The sequence below is a fragment of the Polyergus mexicanus genome, unplaced genomic scaffold (genome assembly GCF_030449975.1).
Source record: "Polyergus mexicanus isolate NDT 795.1 unplaced genomic scaffold, iyPolMexi1.0 SCAF_24, whole genome shotgun sequence".
NCBI classification, from domain to species: domain Eukaryota; kingdom Metazoa; phylum Arthropoda; class Insecta; order Hymenoptera; family Formicidae; genus Polyergus; species Polyergus mexicanus.
The window spans coordinates 1491044-1515715 of NW_027223344.1; the positions used below are offsets into that span (position 1 = coordinate 1491044).

Below are 24672 nucleotides of genomic sequence, written 5' to 3' on the forward strand. Positions count from 1 at the left end.
TAAATAATTATTGAGAAAACATTATTTATTTATCTAATTTAAAATATTGCAGAGTTGCAACGTAATATTTGTATAATTCTGTTATTTTTCACGCTGTATATGTGCAAATAAATTTTTATTTAATACATATCAATAAAAAAACTAAATATTTACATATAAACAGTAAATGTTTATAATATAAACTCTTTTAAAAGCTCATTTTAGCGAAATATTATTTGCGGAAATAAGACATGAATTATATAGGAGAAGAATATGAAAGGGAAAAATGTAGGAGAGAATAGAAATAATTCAATGTCCATTTTTAATCGGCAGGTCATTTAAATCGAATATATATCGCATACAAATGCAAAAATAATCTATTAAAAATATTTGAGACACATTTAATCTGTCTCGTTCAAAATAAATCCTTATCTAGTCCAAATAAGAAATTTATCAGAAAATATTACAGTGACCTGCCGGATACTCAATGGTCAATTCACACGTCGAATGTACATCTTTATTAAACAAATACAGTTGACGTCTTAATATTTATTTATAATGTCGTTATAGATAGTATTTCATTTTTCCTAGCCTGTGCAGCGTGTATATGCGGCCGCGCGTGATCTTGTATCGTGTACGTGTGTGTGTATAGTTATTATACTATTTCTAATACTTCATTTTTTGTTTGTCTTGAACAATCTTTCAGTTTGCAGAGTTAACAAGATAATTTGACGTTTCTGTGCGTCGCGGTGCAGACGCGCCGAATAATTCAGTGTGTCGCGTTAAAATTAAAAACTCGTTTAAATCATAAACATTGCTTTAGCCATACGTCACGTTACGGCTTGAAACGTGTGTGCTTAGCATACAGATAGTATTTTTTTATTTATTTATTCATAATAATTAAATTCCTTAACTGTATTATATCGTTATTTAATCTTATTAGTTAACACACAATCAATCTGCGATGGGAGGGAATTTAGTCGGCACGTAGTGATATTTCATTACGGCCTAGCTAATAAGTAGTTGATTATTTCACTCATTACACCGCCGCCGTGCATTTTTTTTTCCACCGTTAACGTCCGATTATATCATTACTACTCTATTCTTTTATTTCCTTTTCAGCATCGCGCATATATAAAGAGAAATAATAACGAAGTTCTGGAGTGATCGCGCTTATTGTTAGTATATTTTACGAGAGAGATATGTCACATATATATTTTACAAACGTTTAATACACTTTCTGTAGCTTAATTATAAGCTTTCAATTCCGATATCTCAGATCATTCGAATACGAAAATGAGAAATGTGAAAACGTCGAAATATACGGCAGCAATCTCGTTTAACTTTCGAATTTGAATTTCGTTTCAATGAAACCTATCAAACCTATAAAATATCAATTATATGATCGGGATGATTATTCTTATATATTGCGTCAATTAAAAATTGAATTAAATTTCGTTAGCGAGTATTTTTCGTCCCTAAGGGAAAATTTTTGCCGCATCGCTAAATCTGATTCCCGCGCGCGCGCGAAAAGTGAAGGCAAGCTAAAAACGGACGATCAGACGAATGACACGAGCGTTCTCGCCCCGCGAAGCGTTATAATTTCTCGATTTACACGCGCGCGCGATCGCGCGTCTATACCATGCACGGTTTCACTCTCGTCGCATCGAAGATACGTAAATGCGTGGGTGTGTGTAAAAGTCGATACGCGTCGGTGGTAGAGGACGAATGCGATATACGCTAAAGAGAATGTATGCGCGCTCCTCGTTTCGTGAGATAGACGCGCGCGCGCGACAGAGAGGAGTCTCTCTTTCGGAAATTCGGAAAATGTGAATCTGGCGCGTTTACAGCTTCCGACATTTTTCCAGAGCGAGCTCTTTCTCTCGTTCCTCTTTTTTCTTTTTTCTTTTTTTTTTTTAAATCCAAAATATTCCTCTGTTTTTCGCAAACGGTTACGCGCGCGCGCGCGCGTGTGTGTGTATGTATATAAGTGAGACAAGAGGATAGAGTGTATGTATATTTAATATACGTAAACATACATACATACATGCACGGTGGGGGGGTACCTGTGCATATGTATACATACACGCTCTCTCTAGCTGCCTACAAAATACAATGATACATTACAAATTCATTTCCCTTTTTTTTTCCTCTTTTCCATCATTTGCAAACAGCTTAGATATATCCTTTTTTTTTTTATGTATACATATTATATAGTATCTTCTAGGTGGTTTTATTCTGCGTAGTGTTTTTCTTGTTTCTGTTAATTAGTAATTAAGTACATATATTTAGAGCGGGCGCACCCGATTAATTTTACGTTCTTACGAATCGCTTTTTCATCTTAATAATTTCTTGATTATCGTTTGAAAGAGATTTCTGGTTTTTCGATATTTCTTTTCGAAAAGATATCCGCGTAGATATTAGGGCGTCCCTTATATATATTTTACGTTTAAATTATAAATATCTTGTCACGTATATCTTCTTTTATAATAATTCGACTTTTATAGACAACTGAAGTATATATCGATATCAAGTAATATATTCTTTCACACATATATTACTGCTAATCTCAAAATATCCGTGTATCAAGAGAGAGAGAGAGAGAGAGATATATTACTTGAGAAAATAGAAGATATTTTTTAGAAATATCGAAGTAAAAATCTCTAAATCGTAAATGTTTCAAGTGATAGATAAAATAGAGGAGACATGTCAAGAATGTATGTGTCATATGTCAAGATATTGACAAAAGCATGAAAATTTCGTAGACCGTTCTACTATTTCCTCTGAATATCTGAGCAAAATCTGAGCACAATTTTCTCAACAATTTGGAAATTATTTAAGTTTAAAGTTAGTATTGATTTTTATGGACAATTATTTGTTTATTTTATTTTATTTTTTTTTTGTTTCTTGCAGTTGATTTCAGGGGGTATTCACAATCAAAAGTTTTTGTCATAAACTATATTATTTTGTGATACTTTAATTCTTTTTATAATCCGGATTTATTTATTTGATTTTTTCAACAGTATAAATATAAGAAATATATATATATATTTTTTTTTTTTTTTGACAGTTTTTCGCTACTATTGTACAGCCAAAATATCTTTAAGACCAACAAAAGATTATTGTGTGAAAAAGGGGATACCCTATATATTATATAGTTGTCGAGTATAATTATTTTTTGCGAGATATCTTCTATTCATACAGATCTTTTCGCTTCTCTTTCAGCTTCGTCACCTCGACATCGTGCACTCGAAGAGAGGTCGCGGTGTCGCGTGTACGACGATCAAACGAAATAGGGGAATCCCATATCTCCCAAACTATATAATTCACCGTGCACTTACGCACTTATGCTCGAAGATTAAGCATACAAACATGTGTGTACATTTACGTAAGCTAATTTAGACACAGTCGTAAAAAGGCCAGATGCTTCCTCGATTTTGTCGAGTCTTTCGAAAACTTCCATTCGAAAGTCTTCGAGTGTCTTGATGGATTTTATCGATACCTTCATACTGTGTTGTGTTATAGATCTTTATAAAATACGAGATTATACATTAGATGCGCGCGCGATTAGATTCGCGTTGCAATAATGATATCACGTTAGGAAAATGCTAGAAAGGAAAAATAGTATAAAAGCAAGCAGTACACACATCGGTATTTTACGTATATATGTGTATATGCGATCTGGTGTTATCAGGAATAGATAAACGATCATACGCGTGCCTATCTTTTTCTTACATAGTCACCGACCTCCTTTTTCTCCTTTAGAACAATCTGGATTCTGTATCTGCTCTCGCGCGAATCGGAGAGATGCGTAAGAGAGGGTATGTCGTTATAGTATAGCCCCCTTTCTTCCTCTCAGAATGGTGTTAAGGAAAGAAAAAGAAATTCGCTCGTTGACGAAAGGTTTCCCGAAAAACTTTTTCGACGCCTTATAAAAATGATATGACATGCTCGTTGAAAAAATAAATTGTTCATTATAGTTCCCTATATGAATATAGATATATCCGTACACGAGTCATCTTCGGTACTAATAGTAAGTGTCTCCGACAAACGATTTCGGTAGTATAGCTCTAGTAGATTGTTACGCAAAAACACACACACACACATATACAAACACGAAAATCCGTTCATTACTTGGCGGCGAGTACGAATGCGCAGTCGTCGTGTCACCATTTCGAAAGGGAAAGAGGGAGAGTTAATGTACCCTGCAATCATTGCACGTGTGTGACGCGTTTTCCGATACGAAAGCATCGACAGGCATTGTATGTCGAAGCTCGTGACAGTCCGCCGGACGACGACGACGACGACGATGACCGCAAGTCGCGCGAAAAGCACGTCCGGCGAAAGAACGACGTCGTCCGATCCTTAACTCCTAACAGCCGTAAACGTCTAAAATACAATATCGAAACTTTTCGCGATAGCGTGTTTCGCCATAATCGTACAAATAAACTGTGTGTACCGAGAGAGTCACGGTATCGCGAAAAGTTTCCAACAACAATATAGAGCGGCCATTGAGAAAAAACGCGCCGCGGCCTGAGAGATTAGCTATTAAAATATCTAGACGTGGAGCGGAGAATTCAATGTACTACTGCTTAAAAGGCACGTAAAACTCAGTTTCCTCTGTGAAAAGAGAGCGATTGCACAATATGACGCGTCTTGGGTTGGGGAAAATAAATGAGAGAAGGACGCTCGTGATAGCTCCTCCAGCCGCTGCGCATTACTTTAGAATAATCGTCTACTACTCGAGACGAGACTCTCGCCACGGAATAATGAATGGACGCTGTATATATATGGTATATGTATGTATATGTAGAGCACGTGTGTGCGTGTCGCGCGCACAAAAAACACATGCATACGATACCCTGCCGTTAATTCGCGAATACTTGTTGGAGAATTGAGAGAATTTTCGACGCGAAGGAAAGATTATATAAATTCGCGTATAAGCCGATTCTTCACGTGTCGAATAATTTTAATTAATTAAGAATGAATATTTATACCACGGGGAAAAAATTACGTAACATATGAAGCATCTGCTCTCTCGCGTTGTATATATATTATTCCCTATTGTTGAATATTTCATTTTCTCCGAGTATTCACGAACTAGTTGGCCGGTACATATGTTTGTTAATTAATTAAGCGGCCGCTTCCGTATGCGCACACATTGTATACGGATATGATGCTATATACCGGATATACTTTAACGACGTTGAAGCACTATGTCGTGAGATGCAAGTGAGACCAAGTGTCCTTACTACTCGTTCTCTCTCTTTTTCTAATGAAAAAGAAGCGAGAATTGTGCGCGAAGAAACTATCGAAGGTGTAACGACTTAAAAATAAAAATGGAAAATTCGGCAAGTTATCGTATGGGCCCCAGGGCTCAGCCCGACTCACGTGTTATACCGAAACGAGTAGCTTTCAGCTTACTTCCTAACTACCACGCGCGTTTTGCCGCCGGTTTAATTTTATATCAGCTCGCGCGACTCGCGAGCGCTTTTCATCAAAATATGAAAGACACAATTATTGCAAGAAAATTACATTCATGAGATCAAATGCATGCGGATCTTAGATAAGAGAGTTTTCTTTTAGTCGATAAGACGAGGAAGAATATAGAGAGTTGCTTCAACGCTTTCTCGCATTTAAAACTACCCAGCTACCGGGCCGTCCTGCCTAAAATTAATAACGAAAACAACTATCGATATAAAGTGGCATAATCGTAGAGTTAGTACGAGTAATAATAAAATAGCAATAATCGTAGGATATAGAGTAAAATGGAGAAAAGATAGAGAGTTAGAGGGATAAAAAAAAAAAAAAAAGATGTCCCCTTGTTCCACTCTACTACCAATGATATATCGAGAATATAAATATTAATAATTTTGTCGCAAATACAATCCCGGCAATGTTTAAGTATCTTCTGCGTGTATTTCCGATTCTACCAAACATCGACGTGCGTTCGTAGGTAGAAAGAGTTTTAATCTATTCGATAAAGCGTCCCGCACTCTTACAAATTTTTCCCTGGCGTTTCAGAGGAGTACTAACCGAATGGCCGCGTGTGTGCTTTATCGTCACTTTATTAATAATTATATCGACGTCGTCTACGAAAGGGGGACGGATGTAATGCGACAATGCTTTCGCGCGCATTAAATAGGAATAATAATCGTTTAGATAATCAATCGAAACGCGTCTCGCGCATTGTGGAGAAACGGTGGAGTAATTTCGCAGAAAGCGGCACGCGGCCAGTACTCTTCTCAATGCCAAAAACCTCGAAGAAAGGGGGGTGGGGGTGGGGGGATGTGAATGCTCAGTGTAGAGATAGTAGTGCGATATTTAAACGTCGCGATGATCCCATTCCAGATCGTGCGGCGAATTGTGACGGCGATGCCGGCCGTTACTAAGCTCGCAATCGTTCTCACAGTCGGAGCTGTCGAGATCGTCATCTCGGAACGAACCGTCCTCGGAATCGGAGCTGCCGGAGTCGTCTACATCCTCGTCTCGCTGGCTCTGATGATGTTGATCGTGTTCCGTCAACCTGTCCATCGGATTGACGGTGATGGCGAGAGCCGAGTCGTCCCAGGCCATCTCTGTCTCGGCGGCGAGTTCGTCACCAGCGGATCGTCGTCGTTTAGCCGCCCCGCGGACCCGCGCAGCGCCCACTACTGCCATCAGTAGTAGAAAGCCGATGCAAGCGGCAGCCACGATAGTCACAGCGTGACTGCCACCGGTACCGCCAATATTTCTACCGCCTTCGCGAAGCGCGGCTGTAGCGTATTCCTCTGTCAGATCGGCATGATGTGGCGAAAGCTGCGCATGACCGGGAGCAGGTTCCACGATTCTGGCAATAGGCGGTTCCGCGGGTGTCGGCGGAAGAGTCGTCTTCTCCTTGGGATGAATCACAGCCAGCGTCTGCACGTATTCGTTACTGGCGAAGCGACCGCTCAGCTCGGAGCAAGTGAGTTTGAAGACGCGATCGAGATAGTAAGCCGGCTTGCGGTTCGTGTACATAATGAGACGGATGAGCTGCTGATAATTGTAAGGCGAATCTGCCCCCGAGAGAACAACACCGTCCCGATCAACGCGGGCGGAAATGTCATGGAACGCAAGCAGGGCGTCGCCGGGTAATCCTAGGCTTTCATGATCGGGATTAAGGCTGGGATAAACGCTGACAGCGCAGGCGTCTAATCGGGCAGCCGATCCAGCGGTGACGCGCGCGTCGGGAAATACGCGCACTCCCAGCCGGAAATCCGCGTATTCTCTGGCCACGTAACCGGTGCCGTTGACAGTGATGCCCGGTCGAGGAGGTGGCAGTACGGTGACGTAGGATTGCACGGTTGGCACCGGTAGGGGCGTGTTCTCGCTGCCCTCGCAAACGATTGTCGTGTCGAGGCGAAAGTTACGGCGACCGGGCGTCGGGAAACGCCGAGAGTTGGAATAGCCGATACGACGTAGCAAAGTTTCCACATTCGTGCGATTGTCGCCATCAATGCGCACCTCAGTCAGATCAGAATTGGTCAGCAGCTGCGTGCCCGGTTGCAACAGATCCATGGGCGGCACGTGGATGCCCTCTTGGCAACGTCGCAGACAGGAGAGCACTTCCGGTTTTTCGTTTCTTCCAACTAAGACGGAGAGACCGGCGAGGTAACCGCGGAAATGATGTTTAGTTTTGTTCTCGGAACCTTGCCAGCACGCGCCGACTATCAGGGTGGTGTTGACGCCCTTGGCCGGGTGTAAAGGCCAATCATCGATAACCTCGGGATTCTTCTCATCGGCATGCCACTCCTCGCCGTCGACGTAAAGATTAACGCGCGGAAAGTCCACCTGAATCGCGTAGTGATGCCACTTATCGTCGCATACCTGGCCGAGCTTCCAACGCCACTCGGCGGCGCGGAAGATGTTAGGATCGCCCTCGGAGAAGTCGCGTCGCAGCAGCAAAATCAATCTGCAGTTCCTTATGAACAGGGCGTAATGGTGCCTATTCATCTCTGTAATTGAAACGGCGCGCAGTATTAGTTGCATCTTTCGTCACATCGCCGCGTAATAAAGATGCGCGCGACGGCATTAAAGGGAGAGGAGAATTTAACGTAAAAAGGCAGACGAAGAGGAAGAACGAGAGAGGAACGTTTATATAACCCAGGATTATATGTCGCCCATAGAGACCGGTCGGTATTTAGAAAGATTTGTATTTCAGACTGCCAGGATATTTCAGTTTAACTCTTCGCGAGAGAAGGAGCGTAAGCGACGACCTATATAAATGCACGCGAGCGACCTGATTTCTTGCCAAAATTCATTCCGTGCAAGGATTAAGCCGCTCTGTTCGAAACTTTACGATAATACCCGGCGTTTCTGCGAAGCGACCGTGTATATTTTAACGCTTGAACGCGCGCACTCTCGACGACGGGCGTAATATATTCTGCTAACAACGATTACGTCGACGAACATCACTCGACATCGGAACGACCGATGAGCTTATCAGCTGTCTAAAATGATTATTGTCTCCCTTATATTAAAGGAAAATTGGAATTATTAGCTTAGCTCGTTCCTCGTTTCCCTGCTATATAAAGTCAATCAAGGTAATTGTAACAACGTAATAAACGCGAAACACGACATGGCCGATAATAAAGAGTAAATAGTATATTATGCTCTCGTAAAATTTTGGAAACATTATTCAAAAAAATATACATAAATAATAACTTTAAAATTAAAAGAGAGAGAATTTTTTATAATAGAGTTTTCTTCTTGAAAGTTTTTTACCCATTAATAAAAGTAATAAAGAGAGAAATAAAATTCAATAAAATAATGATAAATGAAATAATATATGAATAATAAGAAACTCAATAAAATAGAGAGCTGCAATAACATTAAAATATAATCGTACAACTCGAAAAAATAAATATTCATTAATTGAATATATATATGATGCCGCCAAAATAACGCAGATTCTAGCATTAATCGCGCGAAAACTTACTGTGATCATCAGCAGCACACAGAATATGCTCCTTGACGTGAGGATCCTGTCGCGGACGTGGTCGATGCTTGACCCAGACACCGATGGTGAATTTCTGCGCCAGGCTATGCTCCAATACGTCATTCGGCACAATCGCTGCCGAGTCCACGCCGTCAAACTCAAAGATCTCGTCGGCTTCTCTACCTTCGTCCCTGGACAGGGACGCCGTCCAGGAGCTCGTGGGTCCGGGTGTGGGCAGCAGGTCGACGCTGTCTCGCGAGGCGCCGCACAATTTCCGCTGGCTGCGTACTCCGTAAGTATCGCGATCGCAACCCTTGCCGATGTGATCGGTGGCCAGAGTCAGGGTGGCGCGCACATTTCGTAGGATGCAGGGCGCGTCGCAGAGGTCGAGTCGCGCCGAAGGCAACAGAGGCTGCGAGCCAACTCCCGCGGCATAGTCGACTCTCTCGGGGATGCCACGCCATCCGGGTGCGCACACACGATTCACCTTGACCGTAACCATCGCCGGCGCCGATTGTTTCATGCCGCAGTCGTACGCGACCACGCTCAGTATATAATTGTGCGAACGTTCATAATCCAGGGGCTCGGTGTTGCGAATGGCGCCTTCGTTGTCGATGATGAACGGCTGATCGGCGGTGAGGATCTCATACTTGCAGACGTCGCCAAACTTGGGCGTGCAATCCCGATCGGACGCCTCGACGCGGACCACCTCCTCGTAGAGGCGACCCTCGTCCACGGTGCTGACGTAGGCTGGTTGAAGGAATTGTGGCGCGTATTCATTGACGTCGACCACGGTAATGTGAACGGTGGCGCTGCAAAAATATTGACAATTAAATATTTTTAATAATAATAACATTATATATTAGAATATTTTAATCAAAATAACAATTAAATATTAATTAATAATTAAATATTTATAAAATATTCTATGCTCATTACAAGACATTACGAGACGATCTCTTCTGCGGAGATGGCCAAATAGAAGAATGAGAAAAGTCTAGAATGTAAATTTTGCTTGCAAACAAATTTGTATATAATTTTTGATAAGCCTTATAAATTAAAAACCTTTAAGCTTTTAAGCTATATAAACGCATCAGACTATATAACGGATTTGAAAGAATTATCCAGCTATCAGAAAGAGTATTTTCAGGATGGATTACAGCCGAGGATTTGCAATATAATTCCATCAATATCCCCAAAGTAGATTTATAAAAGAGATTTATTTCCAGTATATATAAAGGGTATTCTCTAATAATTTTTATATCGAGACAAAAAAAAAAATAGCAACTTTACGCCTCCATAGTGTTATATGTTTATCTTTACGAATGTGTTTAATTATAATGGAGATTTTCAGGCAAATTAAAAGTTACGCTTCACAAAGTGGTGCTTACAATGTCGATACAGGAAATTATGTATTTTTAGTGCTTCCGTGTTGTTGGAATGAGAGAACGCGCCCGTTCTGTACGCTCGCTTTGGAAAAGAATTTAAAAGAATTCTGTCGATATATATACTTAATGTAAAACATTTATACGACAGTGTTCGCTTTGGTGCGTGGGTATCGGAAATTTAATATGTGGCGTACACAACGGAAAAGTCAATAAAACGATATACCGCAGAGACCGTATGTACGAACGAAAAGGATTGAATTTCGACTCGGAATTGTTTCGTTGCTGAAAACACACGTTCAAACAATAGCCGTTTGAGTTACATACGTGCTCGAAATTTATTTACGTGTTTGAAATTTTAGGCATGGCTAAATCAATGCATGGAAAATTCGCCAGGATGCGCAATAATAAATAATCGGACGCGTTACCGGGCGATATCGATCCCTCGCGATATTAACCCTTCCGTATTAATGTCATAATAATATATCGGATGCACGCGTGGATATTCTAATTAAAGATTACGATGTGAAATTATCTCGGCGAGAGAAACCGTGATTGTCGAGCCACGCGATATCAGCCGATCGATATCGTCATAATTCCGTATGACAGTCGCCAAAATAAAATTTCGTTATAACATGTCGCGTTCACGCTGTATGAAAAATTCACCACGAAATCTTTCATATAAAAGCGTCGTACATTGTGCACATATGTACGAGATGTTTCACTATTGATCTGTCGATTCGTTGGTGGCGAGGTGAGAGAGAGAGAGAGATTCCGGTTGGAAACAGGGCGTATTAGCTTTTCACAGTTAATTATCTGTGCAATTGCAAGGCTTTCTGTTTTTTTTTATTCTAATTTGTTACGTCTAGTTGTCACTAATGTTATGTTTTTGGCGCTCAAAATTGAAAAATATTATGATTCATTCTCTCTTATGTTTCACAATTCAAATTTTATCTCCGTTTAATGTATTCTTTTACATAATATATGTATATACACCAAAAAATTATACATATACACAATTTTATATATCAAATATATATTTTTATAATTTTCCTATAAAAACCAATTTAATATCAATTTAATATATATCGCATTTCAATTTTCATAGAGATACATCGTAAAATTCTATATTTGTTTTATTTATTATTTTAATTTTATTACGTATCACAATGGAGAATATTTTATTTCGAGGACTGTATCGAGGCGACAGATGAAGAGCGAACGCGAGGGAATAGACAGCAGTTATTGCTTCAAGCGGGTGTGAAATCACACAGCTTCGTAATGAGAAAATTTGTGCACTCGAGTCGGGAGTTATTTCCTCATTTAGTCCAGATGCACGTCGGGACTATGGCGTACACGTACATGATGCGTCAGTGCAGACCAGAAAAATTGGCGTTATACCGGCGCGACGCACGATCCGATGACCTACATTCGCAAAATGACTTATTACGACTTTAACTACAGATAAACACAAGGTAAAACGATACATTTCCGATATAGTGTAACTTTTTTAGATACCTGTAACTAATGTATCATAATAATAATGTGTGTCATAATGCATGTAATGCATTATAAACATAATTTATACTTATATTCCTGGGCATATAAAATTCAAATTATAGCGCAAACATAAAATGAAATATTTATTCCCTCGAGCCAAAAACACATAATGGATATGTCATATTTCTCTCTCTTTCTCTTTCTTATAGATATATATCTTATACATAATAAATATGTAAAAACAAAAGAGTGATTTCGTACGAGTATTTCGTTCAATAAAATGTCCATTAATTTTAATGAAAAGTACCTTGTGCTTTTACATATATATTTTTTTTATATTTACAAGAATCTAATATGTGTGGCATATTTTTAGAAACTAAAAAGTATATATTTATATTATCTTACAGCTTATCTGAATGCTTTTCAACGGAAGCCTTCTTTCAGTTATCCGAGTTGCAATAGAAAAAGATAACTATGTTGTATAAACAGAAAAGCCCGACGAGGTGGAAGTGTAAATCTCTAGTTAACTTATCTAAGTGCCGAGGGCATCATACGATAGGGAACTTTTTTTTTTTCAGCGATGGAACAGTCGCGTGCTGAACCGGACTGGCTCTCGCAATTATAAACTTAAGTATATAGCTCTTCCGTATCGTTCATTCCGCCCTAGTTTCCCTCAAGTTTACTTTTATCTCGAAGAATTTTCTTGGAGTAAATGCGCGTTTTTGTACCTGTGTTACTTACTTAATACTCGAGTCGTTATAATATAGCAAACGAGCAAAAATTCACTACGATTGCTCGAGCGCGAAAGTGAATGTTGATCCGAGGAGTATCTCAACTGTCGCAATACACATATACATCTTTTCTAGAATTACTTACGCATTACTTCGCATTACATCGAATTCGCATTACATCGTATTCGCATTACGCCGCATTATTTCCCATTGATTTATAAGCATAATTCATATAGCACAAAACAATGATAACCCAGACAAGATTAAAATCTCTTAAGAAGTGAAAGTAACGTCACTAGGATGTCTTTAGAACGCCTTTAAGATACGCGTGAATAATTTTTTGAGTCAAATTTATGATTATTTATCAATATTTCAGATAAATAAGTAACCGTGAAAAGATAATTTTCTCAATTTAATAAAATAAATTAAAAGTAAAGTATTGCTGGCAAGAAAATCGACACTATGTTGGTTTTTGCTACAAAATCTACAGATAGATTGTTAGGAGTAAGAGGAATCTCTAGAGAAATATCTAAAAATATCTAAAATAAAAAAAAAATAAAAGGAGTGCCAATCTAAGGACCAATAAACGAGAGAAAAAAATTCCAAATAATTGACCTTTCGTCTAAGTTTCGTCTTCTATAGTTAAACTCGAATGTGAATTCGTTCGTCGCATTATTTAGGATTACATGGTTCATTACATGGAATTACTTGGGTAATTTTCGGTAATTCGTAATATATGTACAAATTTTTGACGAGTGAGATACTCCTCGTGGTTGATCTCTCCACACAGAACTTACTTCTCGGATTGCGCTCCATTACAGCCGACCGCGGCGATGTCGAACTTGTAATTACGTCGTTTTTCGCAATTCAGGACCCGAAATGCCCGCAGCTCGGCCATCCCTTTCTCCTTCAGGACAATCTCAAACGGCGCCTCGCCGTGATGCTTGTTGGCGATGCGGAAGGAGCAAACTTTCGTTCCCAGGGCGCGGATCTGCGGCGTGACCTCGACCAGGGTTTCGTTCTCCTTGACCAGGCCATGATATCCGCTCTCGAGACTATCCAAATCCAGTCGTGGAACTGCAAAAACACGCGACTAATCAGCATCGACGTCTTCTCGTTTAATAGAAGCAAAGAAAGGACCACCTCATCAGCGTTCGGCTTATGTTAGGTATTTCTAACGGAATCGCGGCAATATAATAAAGCTACTCGCGTTCCTCGCAACTCGTTTCGTTTTGTTTTCTCAGATAACTTTTCTAAGAAGACGGATAATCTCCGATTTCACCAACGTTTATCTCGAGACGTATGGCATCCGGAGTGAATCTACGGTCCTACGTTGAGAGGGGAAACGGTGGCTATCTTTAAGGATTTTTTTTCTGCTAAATAATTGTTTTTTCCAAATTACATTATTACAAAATACATAATTTCAACTACTTTTTGTAAAATTTTCGTTAAAAAATATTAATATTTACAGCTACAATGGTCCATGTGAGCCGTCTTTAAAAAAATGGGCGCACGCATAGCGGGACAACGAAAGTTCTGGGGGGGGGGGGAAATAAAAAATAAAACAAATATTTTCTTAAAACATGAGGCAATAGCTTCAGTTGCACGTATGGAATTCTCGATTGAATAATTTGTTTTCTTGTAATGTTAAAAAAACAGAGGTCAATGTCTCACCGAATTATTTCTTTCTTTTAATCCAACTATATTGTAGCTATAAATATTAATATTTTTTAACAAAAATTTCACAAAAAAATAATTCAAATTATGTACTTTATGATGTTAAAAACGTGATTTAAAAAAAAAAAAAAAAAAATTACCAGAAAAGAAATCCTCAAAAATAGCCACCATTACACTGATTTCTCCCTTTAAACGCGGGGATCGAAATTAATGCCACTTTAAACGCCACACGAATTTACATTATAACACAAGCATATCGTATCTCGACCAATAAAAAGCCCAACTGCATTGGCATACAATTCTGCTGTGCTTATTACCGGATATTCTATTGAATAAAAACGTTCTCACGATATGCTTTATTTTGTCATTGTAAATTGATAGACTTGAATGACATAAATTTGATAAATTTCAATCTCAAAGCGTTAAAAGTTAATGGATGATGTCAGCGTCGGTTAAAAATTTCGGTTAACGCGCATTTCAAAGAGACCGACGAAATCTACCGTCGCGTATAACAAGCGAACTTTTTAATTAAGCATCAGGAAATATTGCGGGCGCGTGCGACTTTTGCGGACAAAAAGGGAAGAATTTAAAATTCAGTGGAAATGGAACAAAAGGGGCACCAGCCCGTTAACTCGTTGTCAACATCTTCAACATACATATAATGAGAAAAGTATTAAACAATATAGCGTACGATAGAAGAAAAACGTTCGTTTGCGTTCGCAATGATGATTCATAATTACCTTCTTACTAACTTAATTACTAACTGCTGAAATTTTGAGCCCGCAATCAAAAACTATATAATGTTTTTATATAAACTTCGCGACATAGTGTGATCTAGAATCACCATAAACTAAATTTGACAGATAAATTAATCCCTCGAATAGATCTTCTCTTATAATAAAAGTTTAAAAGAATCAAAAAGTTTTTAAAGTTCAAGTAAGAAAATAAGAATAAAGCACAGATTTTTAGAATTAAAATAATCAATGATGAAATAATAGATGATGAATAGATTTTCACTCCTTGATTTAAATTTTAAATAATCTTATATATTTAGCTTTTTTATATTTTAGCAAAAATTTAGAAATAAGATTTATATAATTATTGTGATTTAAATTGAATTTTTTTTTTTTTCAAAGAAATGAGATATTTCGTCAAAAAATACTACAAAGAGACTATCGCAATAATTATACCGAAAATTCAGGTGTGAAAATATATGACAGTATGCTAAATCGGCAAATTACATATTAACATCAGATTTTCATATTTTCGCGATTATACGACACGTGCATATTTTGTACCAGCATCGAGTAAATTATTTATGAGCAATCGCTTTCGATCGTGGAATGAAAGTCAAATTATAAAACGTATGCATAATACGCTTTTCGATTATCCTACAATTATTGCTAGAACGGATGCTCATCAGAGCTGACATTTCGCTTTATAAAAACCCGTCTATGAAACAAAATCACATACACATTGCGAATTCTTATATACACAGTTATTATAGTCGATTAATAATACACATCACGAGAGTTTATACTATCGGTAAAAATGAAAATATAAACGATTTTGAATAATTAAGGATTAGCGTGTAATATTTACACGCTCTTCTTAGCAACGTATGTATGTAATAGAGACTCATCTCGGCATAAAATATTGATTTAATAAATAATAAAAAAAAAGTAAAAAAAATAATAAAAAAAATTTTATGTAATAATATATACGGGGTGTCCAATTTTAAAAGTTCCACCCTTATAACTTTTCAGGATCAACGTTTGAAGGAGAACGACTCGGATAAAAAGTTGCAGGGAACAAAGGGGGATATCTAATAGTATCTATAGGATATCTATTCGAAGGTCAACTTCCGTTTTTTAAATGGAATCCCCTATTTTTCATTACGTATTCTTGTAGCTTATCTCGAGAGCTTTCCAAAACACTATAATGAAGTATTTTTTCATTAATTTACTTTTTCAGTTATTTTGTATTTGAGAATCTGACATATTTTGATATAAAAAATAAAATATTTTGTGAAATATTCAGTTTTCGATAATCTTACCGTAATACTTTTATGCACAGAATAATGAGACAAATCAATTAGTGGTAAAAAAAATAAAAAAAAAAGTTTAAAAAATACATTGTAAATAATTTTCTTAAAAACAATTATTTTTTTATACTAATTGATTTGTCTCATTACTCTGTACATAGAGGTATTATGGTAAGATTATCGAAAACTATTTTTATTTTACGAGATATTTAATTTTTATATCAAAATATGTATGTCAGATTAAAGTATAAAATAACTTAAAAAGTACTTGATAAAAAAAATACTTTATTACAGTGTTTTGGAGAGCTCTCGAGATAAGCTACAAGAATACGTAATGAAAAATAGAGGGTTCCATTTAAAAAAAACGGAAGTTGACCTTCGAATGACCTTGAAAGTGACTTTTAATGTCAAATCCAAATAGCCCCCTTTGTTCCCTGCAACTTTTTATCCGAGTCGTTCTCTCCTTCAAACGTTGATCCTGAAAAGTTATACAGATTATTGATAATCATGAATCGTAGAAATGTATAAAATACTTTTCTCGTTTAAAATGATAAGGTTTATACGCGATAGGATACAATGACACGTATAAAGATTATCGTAAACGAAAAGTTAATAAATAAAATTGCGGATAGTATCGCTTAATTAACACTCGCATTTCTCGTCCTTAATGAGATCGCAGCAGCTTAAATTCTCGTTAGAATATTCGACGGGGCATCTAATTTTGGAAACCGATAATTATCTCCGCAATCGTTAATTAACTATTCGTATGTGACATATATTGTACTTTGACGTGTATGGCATTATCGTACCGGAAACACATCAGAGCAAATCCATTATATGGAACAAAGATCGCTATAAGGAAAGCTTCAAACACACATTTGAAGTATGACACATCATGGAAGCTTTCCAGCAAGAAGACACATGAGATAAACGCAATCTCGCGCAATTGGCGATTTGAATAGAGAATTTTTCTAACTTAACAGCTAATCATACGATTTTGTTTTTATGTGTGTTTCTTGGTGGGAAGCTTCCTATGTATCATTCACGGACTTTCTAATCTTAGCGTCGAGTGATTAGGAATAATTAACGATCGGCTTTAGACACACACGCACGCAGACGCGCGGGATGCAACCAAATATTTTTAACACGCGTAACACGATCTTTCTCTCGACGGACGTGTCGCGATGGGAATATTAGATTCGCTTTACCTTCGGGCTTTGCCCGAAATCGGTCTAATTTTACTCCGGATTCCTTTTTCGAACGTGATTCACACCTATTTCGTTATTCCGACGATGACTAATATTATTCTCTGAACGATCGTAATCGAGCCCCAAGTAATTGTCAGAGGGGTCCGAGCCCCATTTGTGCGCGAAAAGTGCATTTAATTAAACATGGATAAAATTACACGAGGTTTCTGAAATATTATCGTGTACGTTGATGAAAAATTAATTATCTATAATACTTTGGAATTTTTAAATAGAAAAAAATATATCATATAAAAGATATAAACAAAAAATGTAAAAAGAATTATATTATTATAGAAATGTATATTGTCATATTCGTCTTCTACTATCGCGCATTCTAAACTCTAACGTCATTCGTCTTTCTGTTTATATCAAGGTAAATGTTACAACACCGCAGTCCATCACTGTCGCATGTAACACGAGAAGACAATTATATAAATGCAAATAGAAAAAAAAGGTGCGGTGTCATTATATTTCTTTCGATAACAAACGATCTTGCGTCGCATCGAGACGCACATGAGTATCGCGAATTTTATTATCACGCCGTTTACGTGAATGCGCAAATAAATTTCAGCCGCGTCGCAGAATTTTGCATAACCCGATTATTCTCGGCATTCTAGACGCATTGACGCAAAAACGTTCATGCGAAATCCTACATTTCGACGTGGAATTTTCAGAGTATGTAGAAAACACAAAATCATAATCGTATCGTCGTCAATAATAAAATCTCGATCGTCGAAAGTCGGAAAAGATTTTAAGCGACAAATTGATTTAAATAAAACGTGAAAAAAAAAATCTAAACAAAAGAAGATCGAAGACTCTACTCCGAATTTTTTTCCCAATTTATACAGAGTAATTAGTCTAAATAAGTGCGGGGGGAAATTAAGTTTTTATTTCCTTTCTTCTTTTTTTTTCCTCAAATTTTGGACGAGTTCAAAAAATGAAATTTGGCGGACATTTTCCGCTAGTAAAGGATACTTATTAATTTTTTTTTTTTTTTTTTAGATCTTTCGTAACGTTATAAGGAGATGAAACTAGCAATCCCTATTCAATTTTTTATTAGAACTTTTTAACGGACCGGAATGTGATCATCTGAAAATATGTGTTAGAAAGCACGATTCATTTAGAAACTTTTTTATTTGTGTTATTTTATCCGTAAAATCAATAATTTTCAAGGAAACAAATAAAATACATTATCATACACAGCACGGTGCAATCTAGATGGCTTCGGAGTTACGAGGAATTGAATTTTAGAATAAAAAAAAAAAAAACAAGCAAGACAAAATTATAGTAAATTTTTTTAACACGTTCAAAATTTGAAAAAAAAAAAAAAATCCTTTCATTTTTCCCTTTGAAGAAGTATAATTTCTCAGAGGATATAAAAGTATATACGTTTATGTGAAAAATCCCCCATGCTTTTATATAAAAAATTATATCGTTTATTTAGAATCAGCCTGTATATCATATTTTTATTACGTCGCACGAAAGATTCCGCGACGTCTGTCAAGGGAATTCGACATCAACAATCGAGTGTCATCCAACTACGGTCAGACACTTGAACAGACTCCCCCGCATTTTTCTCAATCTCTCGCGTCCGTTTCACCGGATTCCGGGGACGATTCGTGAAGAGAGAGAGAGAGAGAGAGAGAGAAAGAGAGGAAAAAGATTGGCGCTTGACAAGAGGAGGCAATAGAGTTTAACAGCCGCCTTTCTTCTCTCGCCCGTTTTACGGCGGCTGCGGCGGCGGTGGCGTATCGACCGGGTGGGCGCAGTGCAACGTTTCAAAACGCACGTCGTATTGTGCAACGGAGAGACGTAGCACAGGCACGCACACGGTCAATGAAAATCGCCATAACAGGGTTTCGGGGAGCCGCAGGTGCGACGGGCACCTGCGGGTCGCCGCGTCGCGTCGCGACCAGGCGCGACGTCCTCGTTTCCGATGACGGAGAGGAAGCCGCTGTCGGGGACTCACGATCCCGGAGCAGGTAAACGTCAAATGTAGGGCACGGCGGCGCGAGGAACGATGCGGTGAGAAAGAGACGGATAGATGAAAATCACCTCCACCATGATCGTTGCCGTAGGAGCTCGATGGTGTGGACTCGAAAGCGGACGCGATGCTCGCGTGGGTGAGCCCGACGCACAGGGCGAGCAGCCCGCAGAGCAGCGTGCTCGTCGGCAGCATGTTACCTCCGTTGCGGATCGTCCTGTCGTCGTCCGCCGTCGTTCTCGTCGTCACGGGATCGTACCGTCTATCCGCGCGCAACGTGACTTACGCACCTTACTACGCTTACACGGCACTCTCTCGATTCTCTCTCCCTTCTCGGGAGACAGTTTATCTCACTCGCGCGCGCACTCGGAGAGCACTCCACTTTTTTAAAGGAGCATCGCCGTCTAGCTCTGCACGGGACACGGGACGGACTCTCTCTCGCGCGCGCTCGCTCTCGCGACACTCCGCATACACAATCGCGGAGTCAATATTTGAGCGAAATATCGATTCGCCAGTTCGGGAGAGAGAGAGAGAGATAATAGTGCCGATTCTCGCCGCGTTGCCCTAGAATGGCGCTGCTTCCCGGCGCGCGACGCTTTAAAGTCCCGTTCGCATGTTTTTCCCCTAATGCGAGATGAACGTCGTTTGCTACATTCCACTTTTTTTTGCTAAATTCCAAAGATTCAATTCGTAGGAAGATCGAGGCACCCGGGCCCTCTTTTCGAGATTATCAACTGATATTTGTCATCGATGGAATCGCTTATGAAAGTGATAGGTTTAAAAATTTAAGCTTTATTTACAAAACGCCATTTTTAGATGCAAAACAGCCGCCAATTTTAAAACACGCTGCATACATTTTGTATACAGGGTATCCCAGACACCTATCCAGATGATTTTTTCTCAGCGAAAATATTATTCTTTTTGCAAGTTTCCAACTTTTTCCATCATATATCTTTGTAACCAAGCCTTAAATTATACAATAATTCTCTCTATTACAGTAAACTCTATCTAAAAGAAACTAAAGATTGTAATTTTAACTCTCTATAGAATTTAGTTTGCGAAAAAAAACCCTTCCTTTCGTTAATAACACGGAAATTATTGATGCTTCGACATTTTTGCTGAGGAAAAATCATCTTCAAATAATCTAATCTGCTATTAACAGATAGTGTGGAACACCCTGTATATGTATGTATCTATTTAATATATATATATATATATATATATATATATATATATATACACAGTCATATATGTAAAAAATTTAGATATTAAGTTTATATAAAATTGATGAGGTTTGATATAATCTGGGTCCGCACTTATAGTTTGTTAACAATTCATTGTACAAAGATACAAAATAATTTTACATTTTACAAAAATATAACAATATAATAATATATAATATATAACAAAAATATAACAATTCTTCTGTCACTGTTTCAAGAAGATTAGTTTGTTTACTTGTACTCTAAATATTTTATCAAGTTATTTAACGTCTAATTTGTATAAAAATAATTTGATTAAAAAACCCCAAAAATAAAAAAAATATTTTTTTATACCTTATTTTAGAGCTTATTTTTAGTATTTTCATGCGAATCTTTTCTGTAGCCAGGTATTGAAATCTCCACATAATTATCTTTACCATGTATATCAGTAAAAATTACTTTAATATGTGTATTCCAATATTCCATTCGATTTTTTATTGGTGTCATCTCCCGATATTCACATCTGGTAATATCTGATTTATCAATTTGCTGTTCATCTAATAAGCTAACATCCATTGGATACATTGTATCTCCAGGAAAGACGTATACGATACCATCTTTTAGGATTGTAACTACCTAATATATAAATATATTTATTATGATACGATGAGATATAATATACTGCAATAGATTTTAATGATTATTTGCTTTATAATTTATATCAAATAATAAAAGAGTTTAATTTATGTACCGGTAAATACAACTGCAGCGCTTCTTCTATATTATGTTCCATGGCAAAATCTAGTAGCTTATCTATATTTTTAATTTTACTTAATCTTGCAATTTCATATTGTTGCGGCGGTGGAAGTGAAATATTCATTGAGAAGAGATCTTCTGGCATTTCCCACTAAATTTGTTTCCAGTTATTAGTTTTTGTAAGAGAGACGTATTTCATCGAAAACTGTATATTGTCAAATATCTCACTTTCAAATCCTCCATTTCAATGGCTCCGTACTTAGCATAAGGTATCAATGGAATGCAGGCCAAATAGAATATAGTATTGAAACGTTTTATAGGCATAGTTGTAGGTGTGAACCAATTTCTCCATTCGTGCAGTGCCCACAAATCTGGATAGCATTCCAACTTTTCGCAAAGGGTAAGGAATTCTTTAGCATCGTTATACACCTTGCTCTGCCACATTTGCAATTCATTTTTCGGTACTAAAAATTACACGACTGAAATTATGCATCCGCCAACAAATTGATTCATTTTGTGCAGTTTCTTACTCGACATGTGTTTGGCCCAATTAGTAGATATATTAGCGTCTTTATGTCTGCAAATCAGTATCCCGGATTCCTCGAAGGTCTCGCGAATCGCCGTGATGCGTAGCGAGATCTCTTTCGGCAGTTCATCTTGTCTCGATCGATAGATCTCAGGTCGCTCTGCAATCTTTGGGACCAGAGATGCGAAACTGTCATTGTTCACACCAAAGGCAGCGAAGATTTCGTACCATTTCAAGGTAGAGTCAGCTGCATCTGTGGTACCGCCTGGGAAGACGTACATTCCCGGCATGAAATGTGATTTTTGATGACGTTTCAACCATAGCAATTTGTAATTGCACTGAAAATACAAATCCATTTGTGTGTTTAAATATGTCTACTTCTCGAACATTATATATGCCATCGTTATTATATTTATTAGTATTAGCTGAATAAAAAGTATACATATATATATATATATGAATAAATGTTGACTAAGAAATTGGATAAGTAAGTATATATATAGGTACGTGAATAATTTTTCTGTACTATAGTAAAACATTTACCAGTGTTTTCCAGCTTTTCATACTTACACGACACAGTGTAACACAAAACATCACATATGATCGAATAAAGAAATTTAAAATTCTGTACTTGATAACCAATCGTGTGATACTGTGTGTTACGCTATGTCATCTGTGTAATTTGCTGGAAAACAACTTTATGGAAGGAACACAGATTGTATCAAGTACTTCACGTGATTATGTGTGATGCATTTTATAAATTGACAATAATTATTATTAATATTATTAATATTATTTATTTAACGAGAGATGTATACAAAAAAATAAAAATTATATTTGATAGTAATAATTTAATATTTCAGGATTTTTCTCATTCTACGTTATCATCGCAATCATCACAAAATAGAAGAATAAGATGACAATGGAAATTTTACATGGAGTTTATATTGTATATACGTTATTCATTCTATGCACTTACATTTGCAGGATTATATTTTTGAACATACTGGCGTGCTGCTAATATCAAACTTGCCGATTCTTGCCAGGGTTTCATCTTTAAAATTTTTTCCATACGTGATAAAACTGTAAACTACGTAGACGAATATTTACACGTTGAAAATAATGGAAATGAGAGGTTATGTTATGTTATGTTATCATCAATTATTATTTTTTCATGTTGCATAAATTGCATCATTGCTCTATAAGGAAACATCACCCGTGTGCGCACGAGTGTCGTTTTATCTTTGTTATTTACTAAAAGTTGAACAAAGATAGAACGATGCTCGGGACTGTTCCGAATGTACCGTAACTGATTAGAAGCAAGGGCAAATTATTTAGTATGTATATATTTATTTATACATTACAATACGATAATACAATATTCTAAGAGTTTAAGTACTGTTAAATTCCATTCAAGGTTTTTGAGTATACAGAGTTTCAGTACGTGTGTATTGAATTACGTTTTATCTTTCGATTTTGCTTCCGTCTTCCCTGTAGCCGCGATCATTAATTCGTACAACTGACACACTTGCTCGTCCCGCAGCATCTCAAGATGCTCTTCCTTCAAACATTTTCCCAGCGGTTGTCCCGTGTGAGGACCCCTTAAGCCGAGCTGTTCAGCGAGAGAAACCGCGTAATTCTATGAAAGGAATTAATTATGTTTCGCCAATCGCGCGAGCCTCTCGAGCCTTCATCCAACAACGTAAACATAACCTTTGCAATCTCGCTCGCTCGATAATCAACGATCTCTACTCACGGTCCATTCGTGGAGAAAGATAATTGCCTCGCTCTCCACGCATTTTTTATGCCTCTTAAACTCGTCGCGAACATAATTATTGCCTAGGGGCTGAATCTCGCCCGGTAAGCCCCGATGTAACCTTAAAATCGTCTTGTACAGTATTCTGACACGCTGCACGTGTGTCCGTGAGGCCATCTGTCATCTGTGCGCTCCGATACAGATTGGTTTAGTAATACTGAAAAATCAGTTGTAGTTTCAGTGTTTCAGTTAAAAAGGAAGCCTACTTGTGCCGCTCATACGCAATTGTGTAGATCATTTGTCAATTAATTCGGTTATTTTAATTCTATTGTTAATTGTTCAGTTTAATTATTCGTGATTTATTATTATAATATATATTATTTCCGGCATTTCATTCCGTATATATTAATTTTCGACACGATGAATAATTTTGGCGTTAATCGACAGAAAACTTTCTAAATTTCAAAATTAATTTTCAAAATCAAACTTTAAAATATATAAAATGTTTGAATTTAGTCATTATTAGTCATAAATTAATCATTGTACGATGTAATATATATTAGATATATATACAATATGAAAATTTATATATTATTTATAACAAATTTTATTATAAAAACATATAAATTGAATCTAAACTCATTATTATCATTGATAGAGAAGATTTGAAGATTCGTGTTTATCAATATCGCTTAGCAGACGCAAAAGATATTAACATATATACCGGGTGTTTCATTTTAAGTGATATAATCGATTATCTTAAAAATAAAACGTCATTATTAGTACACGCCAGCATTAGTATTACCCAAAAGTGATTTTTACGTGATCTTAACAATGCTATTTAAAGTCACACTAACATATTGCCACTTAATGTGCCACTTAAAATACTGCAACTTTTATGTAAACATTTTTTCCGAAAATGTTTT

At 37.3% G+C, this 24672-nt stretch overlaps 2 protein-coding genes across 6 annotated transcripts; both read right to left on the bottom strand.

Annotated features, from left to right (window-relative positions):
• Window positions 1-482: 482 nt before the first annotated feature.
• On the bottom strand, window positions 483-19974 carry Cals (calsyntenin 1). Its single transcript, XM_070313528.1, has 4 exons — window positions 19578-19974; window positions 13352-13631; window positions 8939-9750; window positions 483-7955 (listed from the first exon to the last, which is right to left on the bottom strand). The coding sequence occupies exons 1-4, from the start codon at window positions 19699-19701 to the stop codon at window positions 6304-6306; spliced, it is 2868 nt and encodes a 955-aa protein (XP_070169629.1). The 5' UTR covers window positions 19702-19974; the 3' UTR covers window positions 483-6303.
• A 900-nt stretch (window positions 19975-20874) lies between these two features.
• On the bottom strand, window positions 20875-23972 carry Sdhaf3 (Succinate dehydrogenase assembly factor 3). Of its 5 annotated transcripts, XM_070313356.1 has the most exons (7): window positions 23747-23834; window positions 23451-23602; window positions 22970-23044; window positions 21995-22328; window positions 21693-21928; window positions 21460-21615; window positions 20875-21344 (listed from the first exon to the last, which is right to left on the bottom strand). In XM_070313356.1, exons 3-7 carry the CDS (start codon window positions 23042-23044, stop codon window positions 21069-21071), a joined length of 1077 nt encoding a protein of 358 aa, XP_070169457.1. In that variant the 5' UTR covers window positions 23451-23602; window positions 23747-23834; the 3' UTR covers window positions 20875-21068. The 5 variants fall into 5 exon arrangements, 4 of the variants coding, with proteins under 4 accessions (XP_070169457.1, XP_070169455.1, XP_070169458.1 ...); XM_070313354.1 differs by lacking the exons at window positions 23451-23602; window positions 23747-23834 and having other exon boundaries at window positions 22970-23292; XR_011448392.1 differs by lacking the exons at window positions 20875-21344; window positions 21460-21615; window positions 21693-21928 and having other exon boundaries at window positions 22305-22328; window positions 22970-23080; window positions 23451-23629; window positions 23747-23972.
• Window positions 23973-24672: the final 700 nt, after the last annotated feature.